General features: G+C 34.4%; 3 protein-coding genes and 1 long non-coding RNA gene across 8 annotated transcripts; 3 read left to right on the forward strand and 1 right to left on the reverse strand.

Annotated features, from left to right (window-relative positions):
* Positions 1-761: 761 nt before the first annotated feature.
* LOC145133810 (uncharacterized) lies at positions 762-5,355 on the forward strand. 4 transcript variants are annotated; one of them, XM_079068768.1, is made up of 9 exons: positions 762-910; positions 1,391-1,528; positions 1,923-3,270; positions 3,341-3,530; positions 3,636-3,739; positions 3,855-3,957; positions 4,043-4,335; positions 4,447-4,752; positions 4,824-5,355. In XM_079068768.1, exons 3-9 carry the CDS (start codon positions 1,942-1,944, stop codon positions 5,160-5,162), a joined length of 2,664 nt encoding a protein of 887 aa, XP_078924894.1. In that variant the 5' UTR covers positions 762-910; positions 1,391-1,528; positions 1,923-1,941; the 3' UTR covers positions 5,163-5,355. The 4 variants fall into 4 exon arrangements, with proteins under 4 accessions (XP_078924894.1, XP_078924893.1, XP_078924896.1 ...); XM_079068767.1 differs by having other exon boundaries at positions 1,929-3,270; XM_079068769.1 differs by having other exon boundaries at positions 779-910; positions 1,395-1,528; positions 1,929-3,270.
* An 880-nt stretch (positions 5,356-6,235) lies between these two features.
* LOC145128247 (uncharacterized) lies at positions 6,236-7,447 on the forward strand. Its single transcript, XR_013716770.1, has 4 exons — positions 6,236-6,313; positions 6,404-6,594; positions 6,709-6,903; positions 6,991-7,447. It is a non-coding gene; the product is annotated as an uncharacterized LOC145128247 (long non-coding RNA).
* Positions 7,448-9,330: 1,883 nt separating this feature from the next.
* Positions 9,331-10,917, forward strand: RDM1 (RNA-DIRECTED DNA METHYLATION 1). 2 transcript variants are annotated; one of them, XM_079063676.1, is made up of 3 exons: positions 9,331-9,495; positions 10,166-10,348; positions 10,428-10,917. In XM_079063676.1, the coding sequence occupies exons 2-3, from the start codon at positions 10,183-10,185 to the stop codon at positions 10,793-10,795; spliced, it is 534 nt and encodes a 177-aa protein (XP_078919802.1). In that variant the 5' UTR covers positions 9,331-9,495; positions 10,166-10,182; the 3' UTR covers positions 10,796-10,917. The 2 variants fall into 2 exon arrangements, with proteins under 2 accessions (XP_078919802.1, XP_078919801.1); XM_079063675.1 differs by having other exon boundaries at positions 9,331-9,482.
* Positions 10,918-13,757: 2,840 nt separating this feature from the next.
* LOC145133164 (CDP-diacylglycerol--glycerol-3-phosphate 3-phosphatidyltransferase 2-like) lies at positions 13,758-17,071 on the reverse strand. Its single transcript, XM_079068099.1, has 7 exons — positions 16,484-17,071; positions 15,567-15,664; positions 15,431-15,481; positions 15,155-15,268; positions 14,611-14,667; positions 14,440-14,525; positions 13,758-14,148 (listed from the first exon to the last, which is right to left on the reverse strand). Exons 1-7 carry the CDS (start codon positions 16,971-16,973, stop codon positions 14,028-14,030), a joined length of 1,017 nt encoding a protein of 338 aa, XP_078924225.1. The 5' UTR covers positions 16,974-17,071; the 3' UTR covers positions 13,758-14,027.
* Between the last annotated feature and the right edge of the window lie 2,030 nt (positions 17,072-19,101).

Below are 19,101 nucleotides of genomic sequence, written 5' to 3' on the forward strand. Positions count from 1 at the left end.
ACCAGGAAAGATCTTCTGAATTAGCGTTCCTTTGTAGTAACCGGAGACACCAGTGCACATGGATTTGAAATTGGAAACAATAACGGGGAAGAGGTTGCTGTAGAGGCTGAGGATGATGTGGCCAACGGGTTCAGTATCACGACAGAGGGCAAGATCTGATCATGGCGTTCGGGTTTGGAAGTAGCTAGGGCAGATACGAAGTCAATGAATACGTAGTGAGTAATAATGGTGTCAAGTTGTTTTTGTGGTGGTGAGGTTATGGAGAGGGATGGGAGGGAGAGAGCAGTGGTAGTGGTGGAAAGGAAGAGAAGAAAGCGACAGTGGAGGCGGAGTTTGGAGAGAGGGGCCGAAGGAGGATGATAAGGAGATCGGGGTGGTTGTGGTTGAGCACCCAATGGTGACGATGTATTTATTGAGAGAGAGAGAGAGAGAGAGAGAGAGAGAGAGAGAGAGAGAGAGAGAGAGGGACCCTTTAATATTAAATAATTATATTTTTTCTTTTTTTTATAAAAAAATAAGGCAGATCTTCATATATGGTCCCTGTGGCAGTGAAATGACATAAATACCCTCCACTTAACGGCCAAAAGCTAAAGGAGTTAACGAAAAGGACCATTTGTTAAAAGTTTTGAAACCACAGGGACCATCTGTGAGGTTTTTTAAACTTAGGGACTAAACTTGATATTTTCGAAAACCACAGAGACCATTTTTGAAGGTTTGTCAATTTCTTTTGATTCCCTTGCCCTAAAAAAATAGATATAATGTCCGCCTCTTTTTTCTTCCCCTTTCTACTTCCAGCGGGTACTCATCCTTCTCAGCTACACCGCCGATTTCAAGTTGCAGTCTGACCACCTACAGCGCCGGTCCGCCGTCGCCGTCGCCGCCTCCCTTCTCGTCGCCTCCATCTTCGCTGGTATGTTTTTCTACTTTTTTCCATGGGTCGATTTTTCAAGCATACCTCCCATAAATCTATTTCTGAACACAAACTCAATAAATTGTTGTGTTCTTGTGTTTGGCTGATCGATTTTTGTGAAATCGATTTTTTCAAGCCTAAAACTTGTTATCTTGTGTTTGAATTCCAAAAATATTTGTTCACTTTGTTTTTGTTGCTGAATTCTGTTGATTTTGTTGATGTATCTTGTGATTGAACTCCCAAATCTGCTATGTTCTTACTCGAATTTTGCTGCTCTGTTGTTGTTGGATTTTGTTGCTATGAATAAAAAGTTCAAATTTGATGAAACCTCTTCAAAATTATTAAAATCTGTTCTTGCTGAATTGTGAATACTAGACATGGAAATCTGAAAATATATGTCCGTGAATTGCTTGAGAATATGTGTTTGTGATTGCTTGAAAATCTTGAAATGTTTTTTTTTTTTTGAAAATATTTGTTCAGGAAGTTGCTAGTGATGGAAGATATCCACCAATAAAACAGGTCCATCAATGTTTTGGAAGCAAGATTGCAAGAAGCCCAATGATCCAAAAACATATTCAAAACGAGCCCTCTTCAAAGAGATTGTTGATGAAGAAACACGTAAATCCGAATATCATAATCCAATTTGTTTGAACTGATTTATTGGATGTTGTATGATGTTTATTCTGTATTTAGAAAATAATTTAGAAGGTTAAAATGGTCATTTTTCTCATTAAGATGCACACATTCAGATGCCTAACCAAACATCAATTTATGTTTAGATATAAATTCCTAAAGAGCCTCTGCATCATCCAGACATCTATATCATTCAGATATGATTCATCCAGATACTACCAAACAGCCCCTTAGTATTCATGATACATGTATCTTAATGCTAAATTGCTAATCACTTGATACTTTTAAAAATAATTAAAGTGGTAAAAGCACATTGCAATAAATTCTTATACATTGCAGTCCTTAATGTGCACTGAATGACTTTCTGCCATTGTTTAAGTAACAGGTAAGCTGATTAAATGATGGAGCGACAAAGGGACAGAGATGAAGATGATAAATATAAGAGAAGAAGAGATGATGATAGATACAGGAGTGAAAGAGACAGTCAAGATAGGAGGCTCAACAATAAGAGTGATGAAGAAGATGCAGATGGTAGGAGGGGACGAGATAGGAACAAGGAAATTGTTAATGATAGGAGAGATAGGAACAGGAATAGGAGTGATGATGAAGATGCTAATGATAGGAATGGGGATAAGAGGCGTGGTGATGATTATGCTAATGATAGGAGGAGGAGAAGAGATGGATGGAGTGACAATGAAGATAAAAATGATAAAAGGAGAGACAAAAAGAAAGATAAAGGTAGGGATGAGGAAGATGATAATGACAGGAGAAGAGGAAGGAGGGATGATGATGAAGATGGTAATGATAGGAGGAACAAGGAAAGGAATGAAGATAGGAGGAAAAGAGGTAGGAGCAAGGACATAAGGAGTGATGATGAAGATGGACATGATAAGAACAACAGAAACAAGAAAAGAATTGATGAACATGATCAAAGTGATGAAGAAGTTGGTGAAATCAGGAAAACAGGGAAAAAGAATGAGGACATAAGTGATGAAGAAGATGGTGAGATCAGGAAAAGTGGTAGAAAAGGGAAGTATGATGATACGAGTGATAAGGAAATTGGTGAAATCAGGAAGAGAGGGAGAAAGGGTAAGGATAAAAGGAGTGATGATGAAGATGATAAATACAAAAGGCGAAGGAATAGGAACAAAGATGAAAAGAATGATGATGAAGATGACAGGAGACAAGATTATAAAAGGGACAGAAAGAGGAATGGTGATCATAAAGATAGAAGAAGAACTGATGATGATGATGTGTCAAAGCATAAAAGCGATCAAAATGGGGATAAAGAAAAACCGGATGAAGGCCCAAGATTCCAAAAGCTAGCTGATTTGCAAGAAAGCATGACTAATTTAGGAAAGAGTGGAGGGGTGTATATTCCACCATTTAAGTTGGCTCGTATGATGAGTGAGTTTCAAGATAAAAGCAGTATGGAATATCAAAGAATGACATGGGATGCATTAAGAAAGAGTATAAATGGTTTGGTCAACAAGGTCAATGCCACAAACATCAAAAACATCATCCCAGAGTTGTTTGCTGAAAATCTGATAAGAGGAAGAGGACTGTTTTGTCGATCATGCATGAAGTCCCAAATGGCATCTCCTGGTTTTACAGATGTTTTTGCAGCTCTGGTTGCTGTTGTAAACACCAAATTCCCTGAAGTTGGAGACCTTCTGCTCAGAAGGATTATCTTGCAGCTTCAAAGGGCATATAAGAGAAATGACAAGGTGCAAGTTGTTTCATCTACCTGACTTCTTTTATATTTTATATTTATACTGACACTAAGTGTTTTCACAGCCTCAGTTACTTGCTGCAGTCAAGTTTATAGCTCATTTGGTCAACCAACAAGTAGTTCATGAGCTTATTGCTCTTGAACTACTCACAACTCTATTGGAGAATCCCACTGATGACAGTGTGGAGGTTGCTGTTGGTTTTGTTACAGAATGTGGATCAATACTTCAGGATCTATCTCCCCGAGGTTTGCATGGTGAGTATTTTTTTTTATCTTCTAAAAGTACATTGTTCTTTTCATTTGTCATTGTTGACATTATTTAACATATTCAACACTCTGTGTACTAAATTAATTATTCAGGTATCTTTGAGCGATTTCGTGGGATTCTTCATGAGGGAGAGATAGACAAAAGGGTGCAGTTCTTGATTGAAGGTCTATTTGCATTAAGAAAAGCCAAGTTTCAGGTTTAAAATCTTAAAATCTTGTCATATCTTATTACTATTTACAACTAATATATATATATATATATATATATATATATTTAATCTCCAAACATGTTATGTTTACTTTACTACACAGGGGCATCCAGCTGTACGTCCAGAGTTGGATCTTGTTGAGCTGGAAGATCAGTTGACACATGAAGTATCTCTTCTAGATAAAATCGATCCAGAGATCGCCCTAGGTACATAATTTTTTTTTTGTATTTATAAATGAATTTTCCGTTTTGTAGGTGTAAAGTGTATAAAAACAGTATTTGTTGTGCATAGATATTTTCAAGATGGATCCTGATTTCATTGAGAATGAAAAGAAGTATGAAGACCTGAAGAAAACAATTCTTGGCGACGAATCTGAAGAAGAAGAAGAAGGTGGTGGGGAGGATTCAGATGAAGATGAATCTTCAGAAGAAGAAGAAGATGAAGAGCAAATGAGAATCAGGGATGAAACAGAAACAAATCTTGTCAATCTTCGAAGAACAATCTACTTAACAATCATGTCAAGTGTTGACTTTGAAGAAGCCGGTCATAAACTCCTCAAAATCAAACTCGAACCCGGACAGGAGGTAAGAAAAACAAATATTTTCCTAGTACAATGGAATGGAATGGAATCGTTCATTCCATTCCGTTTCAAATTTGATACAAGTAAAACGAAAACCTTGGTTTTGGTTGCACAGATGGAGCTATGCATAATGCTACTGGAATGCTGCAGTCAAGAGAGAACATACCTTCGTTACTATGGTCTTTTAGGTCAAAGGTTTTGCATGATCAACAAAGTCTATCAAGAAAACTTTGAAAAATGTTTTGTTCAGCAATACTCCATGATCCACCGCCTCGAGACCAACAAACTCCGAAATGTCGCCAAATTCTTCGCGCATCTCCTCGGCACTGACGCCTTGCCTTGGCATGTCTTGGCTTACATCCGTCTCACCGAAGAAGACACCACTTCCTCTTCTAGAATCTTCATCAAGATCCTCTTCCAGGTAACTTTATTTTTACTTTTTAATTATTATTATAATTACCTTTTTACCCTTTTTCTTTTATTGTACGATAGGAGCTGTCTGAGCATCTTGGGATTCGGCTGTTGAACGAGCGGTTGAGTGAGCCGGTGATGCAAGAGGATTTTGAGTCGATTTTCCCGAGAGATAATCCCAAGAACACGCGTTTTTCCATCAATTTTTTTACTTCCATTGGGCTTGGTGGGATTACTGAGAATTTGAGGGAGTATCTCAAGAACATGCCTCGTCTTATCATGCAACAAAAGCCTGCGTCGGAATCGGATTCCGGTTCCGGTTCTGATTCCAGTTCTGATTCCGATTCCGGTTCGGGGTCTGAGTCAGAGAGCGAGAGTGAGAGTGATCATAAGAGCAGCAAGCGCCGAAAGAAACGTTAGCATGTTTACATGTATTGTTATGTTGAGAAGAAATTGAATATCCGGTTGCATGAAAAGATGTTAAGGACTAGTTGTTTTTGGAGGTTTGTTCTATTTGATTGTAACGTTATATGATTTTCAGCAAACTGGATCTCAATGTGTAAAATCTGTAATGGTTTTGTGATTTTGTTTTTAAAGAATTTTTTTTATGGGATGTTTGAGAGATCAATTTTCAGAAAGCTTAAAAGAACATGGAAAATTTGTTGAGGTTTTTATACATGGATCAACACAACTCACAACTTGGTGACATGTTGAAACTATAGTTTCTGATGCAATCCATAGACAACATTTATGCAATCAATAAATATGGGAACATGCAATGTAAAAATTATAAGTTGTATCATGTCATTTAATTTGTGTTATTTGTATTAACTAATTATGTGGTAGCAAGTTTACTAAAAGTGCATTATTTTAGATTTTTTCTTAATTATTCAGGAATTTTAGCCTATGTTGTTTTGTGGGCTATAATGCTAAAACTGATTTAATTAAAATAAATAAATAAACTATTTACCCAGGAGTTAAATAGGATTGGAAAAAAGGTAAAATGAAATTATTGTTATTGTTATTGTTATGTTTATGTTTATGTTGTTGATATATTCTGCATGAGGATTTAATCTCCATTCATTCGTTTAATAAGAAAACTGACGGAGACTTTATTTTTATAAAAGTAAAATAAAATAAAAATCAGTATCAATAGACTTAAATCACAATTTTATTTTAAAGACTTCATTTTGTTTTATCATTTACTATTTAAATTATAGTATTTTTAGGTATCATACTATTAATATTATTAATATCCAGGGTATAAGTTTTTTTTATGATATAATTATTGTACATTATATTTATATATTTTTTAGTTTAATTTTTGGTGATCATCATATTTAAAATTTATGCAATATTTTAATATTTATAAAATTATATATGTACAATAAATAAATGAAAAACGATTAAAAGTCCAAAATTGAATCTATCTATCTCTTCTAATAAATGAAACTTAAAAATAATAAGTTTCAGCTTCAAAGGGCATATAAGCGAAATTCCTAGAAGTCGGAGACCTTCTTCTGAAGAGGATTCTTTTGCAGCTTCAAAGGGCATATAAGCGAAACGACAAGGTACGGATCATCTTCTTCTTTTTCTTGGTTTTATTTGAGATCGAGTAGTAGTTTATTTTACGATTATACTGACACTATGTGTTTTCACAGCCTCAATTGCTTGCTTCGGTCAAGTTTTATAGCTCATTTGGTCAATCAACAGGTAGTTCATGAGTTTATTGCTCTTGAACTACTCACAATTCTACTAGAAAATCCAACTGATGATAGCGTGGAGGTTGCTGTTGGTTTTGTTACAGAATGTGGATCAATACATCGGGATCTATCTCCCAAAGCCTTCCATGGTGAGTTAATTTATTGTCGTTTTGTTTTAACCTTCTTATCTTCAAAGACCACAACCACATTGTCCATTTATTTAATTCCTTTTTTTCATCTAATGCTATTCTGTTGTTATCCAGGTATTCTTGAGCCTTTTCGTGGGATTCTTCATGAGGGAGAGATAGACAAAAGGGTTCAGTTCTTGATTGAAGGTCTTTTTGCATTAAGAACATGCCATCCAACCATTCGTCCAGAGTTGGATCTTGTTAAGGTGGAAGATCAACTGACACATAAAGTATCTCTTCTAGATGAAATCGATCCAGAGATTGCCCTAGGTACATAAAGATTTCTAGATAACGATTCAAATATTTTCCATGTTTTTCAATATATGGCTGTATAACACTATCTCTTGTGCATTGTAGATGTTTTCAATCTGGATTCTAATTTCCTGGAGAACGAAAAGTGATATGAAGATTTAAAGAGAAGCATTCTTCGCGATGAATCCTCATCTGAGGATGAAGAGCATTCTGATGATGTGTCTTCAGAAGAAAAGAATGAAGAGAGAGTATTTGAAGAAGTCAACACATGATTCTAATTCTGATTCTTGTAGTGATAGTGAGGGGAATAATAAGCGCAGAAAGAGACATTAGGATCTTGACACATCATGATTTTGATACCTTGTTACATGAAGATGTTTATAAGTAGGAGTTGTTTTTGAGGATTCTTCTATTTGATTGTAACATTATGATTTTCTTCAAGCCAATGTATAGTGTAAAGTGTTGTTTCTTTTTGACTTGATGGATACATGACTTCATACAGGTACATATGCAGTGATGTTTCTTTTTAACTTAATATATTCAGCCTGTTTTATTTGGTTAAGTGACATTTGTACTTTTCTTGAGTCTATTCTAAAGAAATATAAACAATTGAATCTATTATGTGTAGAAATATAAAAGTACATAAGCCTATAAACACTTAATTGCATAACACAAGTTAGATCACATTATTTTGGTGATATTTCCAACCACATTGTTTACAACACCCACTTTACAAAAAGAAAAGAAAAAGTAATTAAAAGGGCCAAACAATGGGGATCAAATCATCAAAATGACTAAAAGGGGCTAATACAACATGTCTACTATTCACAACACATCATTTAAAACTAATTTGAATCAACAGCCTTTACAAGGTTTGACTTAGACCCATGTAGCATCTTTCTTTAATTTCAACAATACCATCTTATTTGACTTCTTTCTTATTGTCTGCAATTTCGAAGGTTGTGTTTAATCAATCACTTATTCTTTCAACTCATCTTCTTGTGTTTCACTAGCATATCTGGGGTATCCATGTTGGGGTTTGATGCATTGTAAAACAAATAAAGAAAAGTAAAAACTACTTACTATCTTTTGAAACTATTGCGTATAACACCGAACCAAGGTTTTAGATTATTCACATAATTATGCCACTACAAAATTAATAAAAATATTATAGGCTTAATTTATACTGTACCTTTCTCTTTCCTTTTTTGTTTATCTCTTGAATGCATAAACTTTACACTTAGTTAGAGACAATGTTTTACTTAACATAAATGTTTCTTCAAAAAAATGTTTAAAATAACATGTTACACATGTGCACAGTACTCAACTTTTTACAAATTATACTTTCAAGATAAAAGTTATTTTGCGAAACGTGTAATTTTTGCAAGTCAAATTTCCGCAAAAAAAATGGATGGTGTCCTATCACCAAGTGACTGTCGGTTTAAATAACTATCACATTTACCAAACATATAATTAAGACGAACACTCACAAAAAACAACAAATTATGTTTTTTTTTTTTGCAAAAACCCACAAACCATACAACATTATGTTAAATAATTTAAACATAACTTGAAAAATGTGAAATTTAATATTTTGCAAAATAATTTATGAATTATTCTTATTTTGCAAAATGACACTAGTGATATATATATATATATATATATATATATATATATATATATATATATATGTGTGTGTGTGTGTGTGTGTGTGTGTGTGTGTGTGTAAATTCCTTGAAATATGAAACAAAATAAAACTGGATTTTTCAAAAAACAAAAACGAAAATGTTGGTTTTCTAAGATGGTTTGGTCTTTTCAAATTCAAAACTTATGTTTAGATTTTTTGGTTTTTGGTAAGGTTTCGGGTCTATTTTGCAATTTTAGTTTTTGGTTTTCTCGCAAACCTCCTTAATTACCAATAAGTTTGATATGAAAGTATGTTATAATAGTTCTGTAAAGATATTTATGTTGTATATTAAAGTTTAAACATTAAACATGATACTGAGAGTTTATTAACGATAGATATGGTTATAAAAACATTACAACCTAACAATTTTTTCCATGAAAACAAGAAACAAAACCAACAAATCGATGGTTTAGTATTTTAAAAATCATAAACCTGAAATTTTCAGTTTGATTTTGATTTTAGTCAAAATTGAAACATTTTCATTCCCTATTTGTTAACAAACTATGATCTATGGTAGAAATTATGTTGTATTAAAAAAACATGTTTTTTTAATGATGGTTTTTGAAGAAAAATAATTACGAATGATTTTTCTGAAATTTATTAGAAATCTTAATGGTATATTTGAAAAAACAATAATAAAACAATGAATTTTTAGATAAAAGCTTGAAAATTCAATGATTTTTTTTTATTTTTCAAAAACCGGGTTAGTAAAGATCCAGAAGGTTTGATCGGGTCGCCATTTAAGTTTCCCCTTTTCTCTTCACGACACGCACACACATACACATACACATACACACATACACATACACTCCCCCTCTCTCTACAATGGAGCTTTGAATTGGATGTAACGGTACTAAAAATTACAGCGACAAATCTCCAGGATTCGGAGCTCACTGACAAAGGATTCCCTGTAAGTCAAATGTGTATGAACTCTTCTCTCTCCATTTCAATTTCATTTCAGTATCTCGAATTTCGCTTGTTTTAGGTGTGTGTTTTCTTCTCAAAGATGTTTGTTTTGATACGGCCGCTAGTTCCACCTAATTTAAACCTAGTTTTATGCTATACATCTGTTTCTTTATACTTCTTACGAATTCACATATATTCTGAGCGATGAACGCTGCGAGGACATCAGTTATTATACATTACACCGGAAACAAAAACTCGGTTGTAATCTTTGAAAAGATGGAGTGATTTTGCTGTGGAAATCCAAATACGTATGATAATCTTTTCGTTTATTCTTGTTGAATCCTTTTTTTTTTCTTTCTAAGCAGTGCTTCGCGAGTCGTAATTCACTGTACACTAGATGGATGCATGTTTGGGGACTTCGATTTTATCGTTTCGAAACAGAATTCGAGCATTTTATTGAGATTTGATTCTGATTTCATATTTCGAAGTTAAATGCTCCAAACACCAATTCTCATAAACGACTTGTGTGAAATTAGGGTTTATTTTTGGGTTTCGTGATTTTAAATCGGAGTCCTTATTTCTGTATTTTTTGGTTCCCACATCTGTTTCTTCATTTATGCCCTGACACCAGGAAGTTAAGAAGCTATGGTTTCTTTGTGTAAGTTATAATTATTTTCTGTTGTCCAGTTTACATGTGATTGACAATGAAGAGGAGTGTGCCATTTGCTTTGGATATTTCATCGGATGATGATGATGATGATGATAAACCTTCTCCATCCAATGGAATCAAAAATCTTTCTATTACCAAGCGCCCAAAAATCGAGACTACACTTATCAATCCAATTCCTGCCAAAAAAGTAATAACCGAAGGTAACTTCATGTCTTGTCAAACTTATACCGATAACCTGTTATGTCATGTCATATCATGTATGTTTTTTTATTGATGCAGAATTACTTAGAAAAAGTGCAAAAATGTATCAAGAATACATGAAGGAGATTCCGATTCCGGCACAACATCGGTCAATCATTCCATTCAAGTCATGGACCGGATTAGCCAATTCCATGAAACAGATGTACCAGCAACCGCTCCATTACTTGACCAACATCCGAATGAAAGAATGGGATGAAATGAGAGATGGTGATGGAGATGATCCTCTGCCATTGGACACCATGATTCATCCATGTAAAGCTGAAACAAACATCTGGCTCATTGAAGAAGTTCATAGGCTGACATCATCCCATCAGTTTCTTGCTAAATTATGGATAGCTGATCCCATGTACTACACTTTTATTGATTCCGTTTTCCCCCAGTTATGACACTCTAATTACCATCTCTAGACTCTCTAGCTTCTTAGTTTGCAGATTTACTTTAGAATCAATCTATGATGATGATGATGATGTTAGACTTTGCTTTTAAGAAATCTGTTGATGGTTGCCCATTTTTGTGTGTTTTACAGTAACATGATGGTTGATTCTGGTTTCAAAAACTTTGATTAGACTTGTATACGTAACGTTTGCAAATTGCAATTGCATATCATATTGTAGAAATTGTGTTTAATTGTATAAAAATGTTTTCATCATTTTTTGAATAAGACTTAAAGATTCTTTTACAATCTTTATCGTCTTTATACCTGGGTTTATTGGTTTCGATATTTTGATCACTTTTTTCAGCCAAACAAAAAAGAAAAAAAAAACATTTTTAGCGGATAGAACCTCGAAAAACAAAAACTTAGGTCAGTGTTTTGTTTGAGATTGTGAATAGAGACACATTAAGGGAGGACTGTTTGTTAATTAAATTAAGAGGAGACTTTTAATTTCTTAATTTGTCTTTTGTTATTTCAATTAATTTGTTATTTCGACTAAGAGGATGACTTTTAATTTTTCAGAATGGGAACGTTTTGATAGCTTCTTAATTTGTCCTTTTATTACCCAACAATCTCTTAATTTTTAAGAGAATTAGTACCTGAATAACTATATATATATATATATATATATATATATAGACAAAACTGCAAAATTGGTCCTTGTGGTATTCAAAAAACTTTGGATAGAGTCCAAAAAGTTTCCAACTTGCATGGCAGGTCCAAAATCAAGAAATTCCTGTGATTTTGGTCTAAAAAAACTTGAAAATACGGTTTTGCCCTTCTATTTTCTTTTTTGTATTTTTTATAATCATTCTAATATTTTTTTATTTAAAAAAAAAGAATTATCCCCCCACCCCACCGTTCTCTCTCTCTCTCTCTCTTGGTCGTCTTTTTCTCAATTTGTTCTGATTCTCGTCAATATGAGCTTTCAAACAAGAACCAGTTGTGAAATGATTATTAAAATCTAGAAGAAGTAAGAAAATCAAACCCAATTGTATGTCTTTGTTCGATTTTGATAGTATGTGAAAAGGGTGATATTTCTGGAAAAAGGTGTGGGTCGGACTAGAGTCTGTGGGCAAAAAAATTGAAGAACAAGAAGTTTAAAAGTGAAGTCTACCCCAAGATGAAGCATCCCACCATCTCCTATTTCTTTTCCCCCACCATTTTTCAGAAACCCATATCTACAAGCTTTTCTTTCAATCTGAATCTGCATTTGGATCGAGATTTGTAGGGGTGTGAGCTTTTCATCATCAATTTCTGGGTTTTACATCATTGTGTGTGTGTTTATTGTGTTGTATGTGTATGAATGTGTTGAAGAAGATGAAGTGATTATTACAACAACCCATGAACGATTATTACATTAGCAGGGGTGAAGAAGGCTCTGTATCCAGAGACGGTTCTTCTTTAGAACGAGGCGAGAGAAGAAACCCATAGCATATGATCGTCGATGACTACTTCATGAGTGAGTTCAGGTGTACGGTAGTATGTGTGAGAGAGAGAAGGGAGGGTGACTAGAAGCTCTGATTGTGATGACGGGATTGTTCCGATGATGCTTAAGGTGTGATTAGGGCTTGGAACCCCTCAATTGGACCTTAATTCCTCACATTCGATTTCTCGTCATTACTAAATGTGGAAGGTAATATTATCCTTTCCTGAATCTCTCTTCTCTTCTTCTTGGTTGATTGCTCATGTACGACATCCTTCTAACTACTTTTTTGGTTTTGAAGATGATGTTTCCTGGGAAGAAGAGACAGGTGAATGAAGAGAATATTAATAAAAGGTTGGATTTCATTTTCACCACCACCAGTGATGATAAGCAGCAGGTATGAACAAGTCTGATGCCCCCAAAGCCTACTTGTTCGTGTCACTTATCTCAAATCAAGATGACAGGTGGTGTTTATGAAACTCATATGCAGGTGAACCAAGGAGGTGTCGATATTTATGATTTTGATTGTATTCTGATGATTCATGGTGCCATGGAAGGTTCAATGTTTCGTAAACAATGTGTGTATGTAGTTTAAATTGCAGGCGAAGTGAGGTGAGGGAGATAGGGAAGAGAGAGAGAGAGAACGGTGGGGGTAGGTGGGGTGGGGGATAATTCCTTTTTTTTAAGTAAAAAAGTATTTAGTATGATTATAAAAAATACAAAAAAGAAAATAGAAGGGCAAAACCGTCTTTTCAAGTTTTTTTGGACCAAAATCACAGGAATTTCTTGATTTTGGACCTGCCATGCAAGTTGGAAACTTTTTAGACCCTATCCAAAGTTTTTTGAATACCATAGGGACCAAATTTGCAGTTTTGTCATATATATATATATATATATATATATATATATATATATATATATATAAACATGTTTTGAAAATACTCTAATTTTTCAACAAATATCTTTTCTTTTTTTCTTTCTATTTCACACAACCACCTCTCTTTTTTCTCATGCTGACTTAATATAGTCTCCAACATCTTAAAGATTTAAATCTAAAAAATTCATACCTCTTAAAAATCTAGATCTTGAAAATTAAAATTCTTTTTAAGATTCTGTCTAATCCCCTAAAGTCTTATCCAAAAACAATGTCAAAATGTTGCATCTATTATATAAACAGAAAATGTTGTTTACATTATAAAAAAAACGCAATAGATGAAAATTTATAACTCTGTTAAAACGAAAAGTTAGACCAGTGTTTTGGTTTAGGTGTTATCCAAAAACTGGTCAAAATATTGTGTCATTTACACAATTAAACCTAAAAAATTAAAACATGGCCTTTCACTCTAATGAATACACCAGGGAATATAAATGTTAATATAATATGAATCCACATGTGGTAACATTACCTAAAATTGTGTCTCATAAGTCATCATTGCATATAAAAAATATATATATGTATTGTAGAGTACCAAGGGTGATTCTCCCGGAATTGACAAAAAAATATTATTGATTTTTATACTAGGTTGTTTTCCTCGGTAGAACAAAAACATCAGCATGAGGACAGAACAGACAACAAATTGACATCTCAACTCTGCTACCTAAGGAAACTTGTATATAATAATAATACCATATCATATCATATAGAACACAAGTGCATAAAGAGACAATATAAGAAGGAAAAAAAAAACAGCAGAGCTTTCATGAGAGGTGTCCAGTAGTCTGAAGCAGCTGTTTGTTTTTTTGTTTTTTTTTGGTTTTCTTAAGAAATTAATACTTTCAATATCTTCTTCATATACACAACCAGTGACCATAAAGCTAGCCCAGCCGATACGTAAAGTAAACCAACACCACTTGCTCCCAGAAACCCTACCTCCGTAAAACTGCATTTTTTTTTGTTGTAAAAAAATTATTTAAAAGATAAATCTCATAAATGGGTAATCAGCTATTTCTTTTTTCATAAAACACCATTGTTTTAATAAGTACTATCAGAATGTAAAGCAACAGAAACAAAAAAACAAAACGTGTCAGTTGTTTACCTTCTTATACTACTTTTTTTATTTAAATTTTGTTGGAAAATAACTAAATAAAGAAATAGTTTGTTACCCATTTATGACACTAACCCTTTATTTAAATATGTTAATATATATTTTTTAAATGATTTATATACAAACCTGGGATCTCTAATTGTGAGAAGAATGGTCAACGAAGTCATCTGTGTCGCTGTTTTCCATTTCCCCAAATTATTTACAGCAACAGCCTGAAGATTATTCATAATTTTCCAAGATATTAGGAATAATAATAATAATATAATAACAGTAAATAACTAAATTAATTAAATATACCTCGGAAAGTTTACTACCCTGAGAAGCAGCCCATTCTCTAACTGCAGACATTGTTATCTGCAGTAGTAAATAAATAAAATATCAAATGTAAAAAGTCAAACGCAAACAACCAAAGTTTATATAAACGTGAATTACATGATGGAAATGATTTATTTATATGCCTAATGAAGAATATATATATATAGTGGAAGAAATTAAAAAAAAAAAAATTGGCATCTCATATTAATACATGTGCCATGTGCTAAAATGGCAGTAGACATACGAATAATAGCCTAACCCGTAATTCCTTTATTATGCTAAAAGCCTCATCAATTAATTCAAAGAAAAGACAGAAGCAAGATATATGTTTCATATTCCAGTTTGGCAGCTTTGCCATTTTTTATGTTTGGTAGCTTTCAGATAATGTTCAAATATCACATTTTCTAGTCAACATCTTCATTATTAAAATTGTGAGAAAAGTTAATAGTCTATTATCACTTCAAAGTTAGAAGCCTCTAGAAGAAGAAGGAACAATATGATATCAAAAAAAAAAAAAAAAATTTACCTCTCTACCAATTACTGCAATTGATGGCACAGTTAATAACCAAGGCAATTCTCCAAGCATAGAAGCTTCCGGAGGTTTTGTACATAACAACACCAAGGTAGTAGCCACCATAAGCTGCACCAAATAATCAAAACAAGATAAGATGACTGAAAGAAAAAAGTAAACCATGAAAGAAAGATACTACTTTACTGAAAGGGAACAACAAAGAAAATGAAAGTGGTGAAAAGTTTATAGATTTTTTAAGTTGAAAGATGCAATTGAGTAAAAAGGGAGTACCTTATCAGCCACAGGGTCTAAAAATGCACCAAAAGCGGTTCCTAAGTTCATCTAAAATGAATCCAAGGAGATAAATTAATTTAGAGACAAAAGTTTGTTGGATCTTTCTCCAATATTTAAAAAGAAAAATGCATACTTTTCGTGCAAGATATCCATCAAGCCAATCTGTAATTGCTGCAGCAATGAAGATGCCTGTGGTGGCAGTTGTCCCCAGCCGACTATTCATATAAAAAGCTAATGAAATTCAAAAGGGGCATGTTAGTATCATCAAACTGGAGTGTACAATACATGCAACAGGGATAACTGAATCATCCACCATAATGAACAAAATTCTAGACGTAAATTCATGCCAATTTCAATGATAAGAACAGGCAAAGCAGCTAAAAGGAAGTCACAAACTCACAGTATGCATCCATATGAAGATTAGGTGCAGAAGGTAGCTTCTTCTGACATTCATAAGTTTCATTGATTAGCATGTCTAATAAACAACAACTCAAAGAAACCATTACCAAATGCAGCAGCTTAAACCATTTTCTTCTTATACATTAAGCTGTTACAGCATTTTCATTTATGTGTAGAAAACAGGGAGAAACAGAAAAGTGGCTTCCCTAACCAAGCACGATAGGTTCTCTAGATATATAGTTCATATCACAAATTGGATCCAAATGGCATAAAACTAGAGTAAAAAAATCCAAGTACAGACTACATACATTATGAAATATTAGCAGCATGTGAAATTAAATCTAACAACATATCGTGCTTGAATCAAGCCAAAAGGAGCCTAAAAGAACAAATGTGTAGAAACAAATCAATTACTTAACGTATGAATCTTAAAAGAAACCAAAAGATCTCCATCCAGTTCGCCTCATTTCCTCGCATCTATGACATGTTCCGTATCCATGAATTTATCTAATTGCATATATCAAACAACGTTCACAACTTGTCCACAATTATATGAAACATCTTAAAATCCATCGATCTTTGAGCAGAAATTGTGATGTTCTGCAATGTTAAAATTCATAAACATTCAGAGATAGATGAGGGGGGACGTACTGCAAACGATAACAGGAATCGCCGCAACGCGTCCGATTGTTAAGATCGTAGGCAACGTGAGCAATTTAGTCGACGGATTCTGTTTAGACGGCGCCGATTTTAGGTGGCGGTGGTTGTCCGACGACAATGTAGACGTGACACCGGAGCCGCGGTCGTTCTCCGTTGCCCGTTTGTCATCTCTGTTATCATTGTTTACGGATCCCATACTCACTCTACCACCGTTAAATGCGTTTCCTCCTACTTTATCTTTAGACGTATATCTCAAATTTTTCTGACCACGAAACCCTAGTCTGTTATTACTGTTATTATCGTTGCTATTATTATCGTGCGCTGGGGTCGCACAGGTTGTTGTCCTCCACCAGCTCGAGCACATCGGAGGTGGCGTCGTAGACCTCCTGGTGGCGATTGCGCGACCTAGCCACCAGTATTGACGCCGGTGGTGGAGGGGAATAGAAGATACGGTGGTGAGTTTGAGGAGGGTGAAGGGCATGGTGATGTGTGGGTGAGAGGGAAGATTAAATAGGATGCGCACCCGTCGCTTATGTTAGCACGAAATTTTTTCACGGGGCTTACGTTAGCAGTTTGGTGCTAATATCTCTCGTCCTGATTGAAGTCTCGAGTCCGCAAACACTCGTTCCCCGGCAAAGCATCTCTGTCACTCAAAGATCTCGTTTCTCTCTACACGATGTACCATCAACACAGCACCAGGTACAACTCTCAAAAAGTATTTTCGTTTATACTTTGCTTTAACTTTGCTTTTACTACAATAAACACAAAAAAAAGGGTAACTACACTTTTGGTCCCTTTGGTATACACAAATCTGCAGTTTTAGTACTAGTATTGAAAGTTTGACGCCGGTGATCGTTATGGTTGACAAATCCATCGGTTTCGATCCTCGACCCAATTACCGTCTATCCCATTACGTTAAATACATATGAAATGATTACAATGACCTGGTTTTTTTCCTTTTTCTGGGTTTTTAGAATTATGATTATATTAAATAATAGTCCCCACCCTATACCACCGCCACCACTTTCCTTTTCCAATTGACACCATCACTACCACAACGATATCCGACCAACCTAACCACCCTCTGCCATATCCGTCCAACCACACCACCCACCATCAGTTTTTAGTCAAACTCATTACCACCACCCACAATTATTCCTAGTTCTTAGTAGGAGGAAAGAGAGATATAGTAGATCTAGTAGGTTCCAAAATTGCGAGAGAGAAAAGAGAGAGAGATATGTTGTTAATGAGGCCACCATCGGGAAAGGTAGAGGAGGAAATGGTAGGCATATCTACCACCATAATATAGAACCGGTGAGGGTGGCACACATCTATCTAGTGAGGGTGGAGCAAGTATGGTAATGCAAGGCATGGTGGCGATGTTGTATTAAGGTGTCTAAGCTCATAGCTAAATTGGTATATTCTTGTAATTGGAAGCAAATTCCTTTTTGGGTTGCCATTATAACTAGAACTTGATTATAATGACATTTATAGAGAGATAATGATTTATTGGATTATTATATGATTAATAAACTAATTGGAAATTATGAAGAAATGATTTGTTAATATACTATATGATTGATATATTAATTGGAATTAGATAGTCGATTTGTTAATTTATTATCTAACTGATAAATTAATATGAGATCGGTTGTTAAAATAATTGATTTGTTAGTTTATGTGGCTAATAAATTAATATGACATCAATTATAGTTGATTAATTATTAATTAGAATTAATCTGGAATTAAATTAGGATTAATTGGAATTAATTAAAGGTGCAATGGGTGAATTGTAATTTGTAACGCTTGATTCATGTATCATTTATTTCTCAACATTTTAGGGTTTTGGACTGGAACTCGACGAGTTAGGGAGCCCCAACTCGTCGAGTAGGGATCGTTTTAGACGCGAGATTAAGGGTCTACTCGACGAGTTGGAAGGCCCCAACTCGACGAGTAGAAGCTGGAAAGGAAAACCCTAATTTTTAGGGTTTGCACCTTATTTAAAGGCCTTAAGCCTCATTGTTAACCTCCCTTACCGCCCCCTTTGTCCAGAGAAACCCTATTTCGTGTTTGTTCCCCTATATTGAGTGTGTGAGAGCTTAAGGAGTACCTTTTTGGTGTTTATGTGAAGAAGCTTGAAGTGGTTGGTGCATAGCTGAAGGAAAAGACTGTAGATCCGGTGTTTACTCTGCTGAGGCAGCCATCTTAAGGTATAAAGTCGATGCCTTGGCCTTTTATTGCTTAGATCGTCTTCTATGAAAGTTTATGGCCATTATTAGCCTAGTTTGGGACCATTTTTGGATTTGAGCATGTTATGAAGATATGACTTCGGATCTAGACATCTCAGGGCCTTTGTAGACTTAAAGTTGCCAACTTCATCAGGTCTTGGCCCTCCTTCATGCTCTAAGTCCCTTGATAAGCTTTGTTTGGGTGTTTTATGTAACGACCCAAACGTCAAGGGTAAAAAATTCATTTTTCAATATAATCAAACCCAAGTGTCACTTATTTCAAACATTCAAAAACATTGTTTAATTAAAAATTTTATAAGAGTTTCATCCCAAAATCACGTAATGCGGAAAACACGGGTGTGTGCGTTGCGATCAAGTCGG

Source organism: Lactuca virosa, chromosome 8 (genome assembly GCF_052849685.1).
Source record: "Lactuca virosa cultivar CGN04683 chromosome 8, Lactuca_virosa_CGN04683_v6, whole genome shotgun sequence".
Classification (NCBI taxonomy): domain Eukaryota; kingdom Viridiplantae; phylum Streptophyta; class Magnoliopsida; order Asterales; family Asteraceae; genus Lactuca; species Lactuca virosa.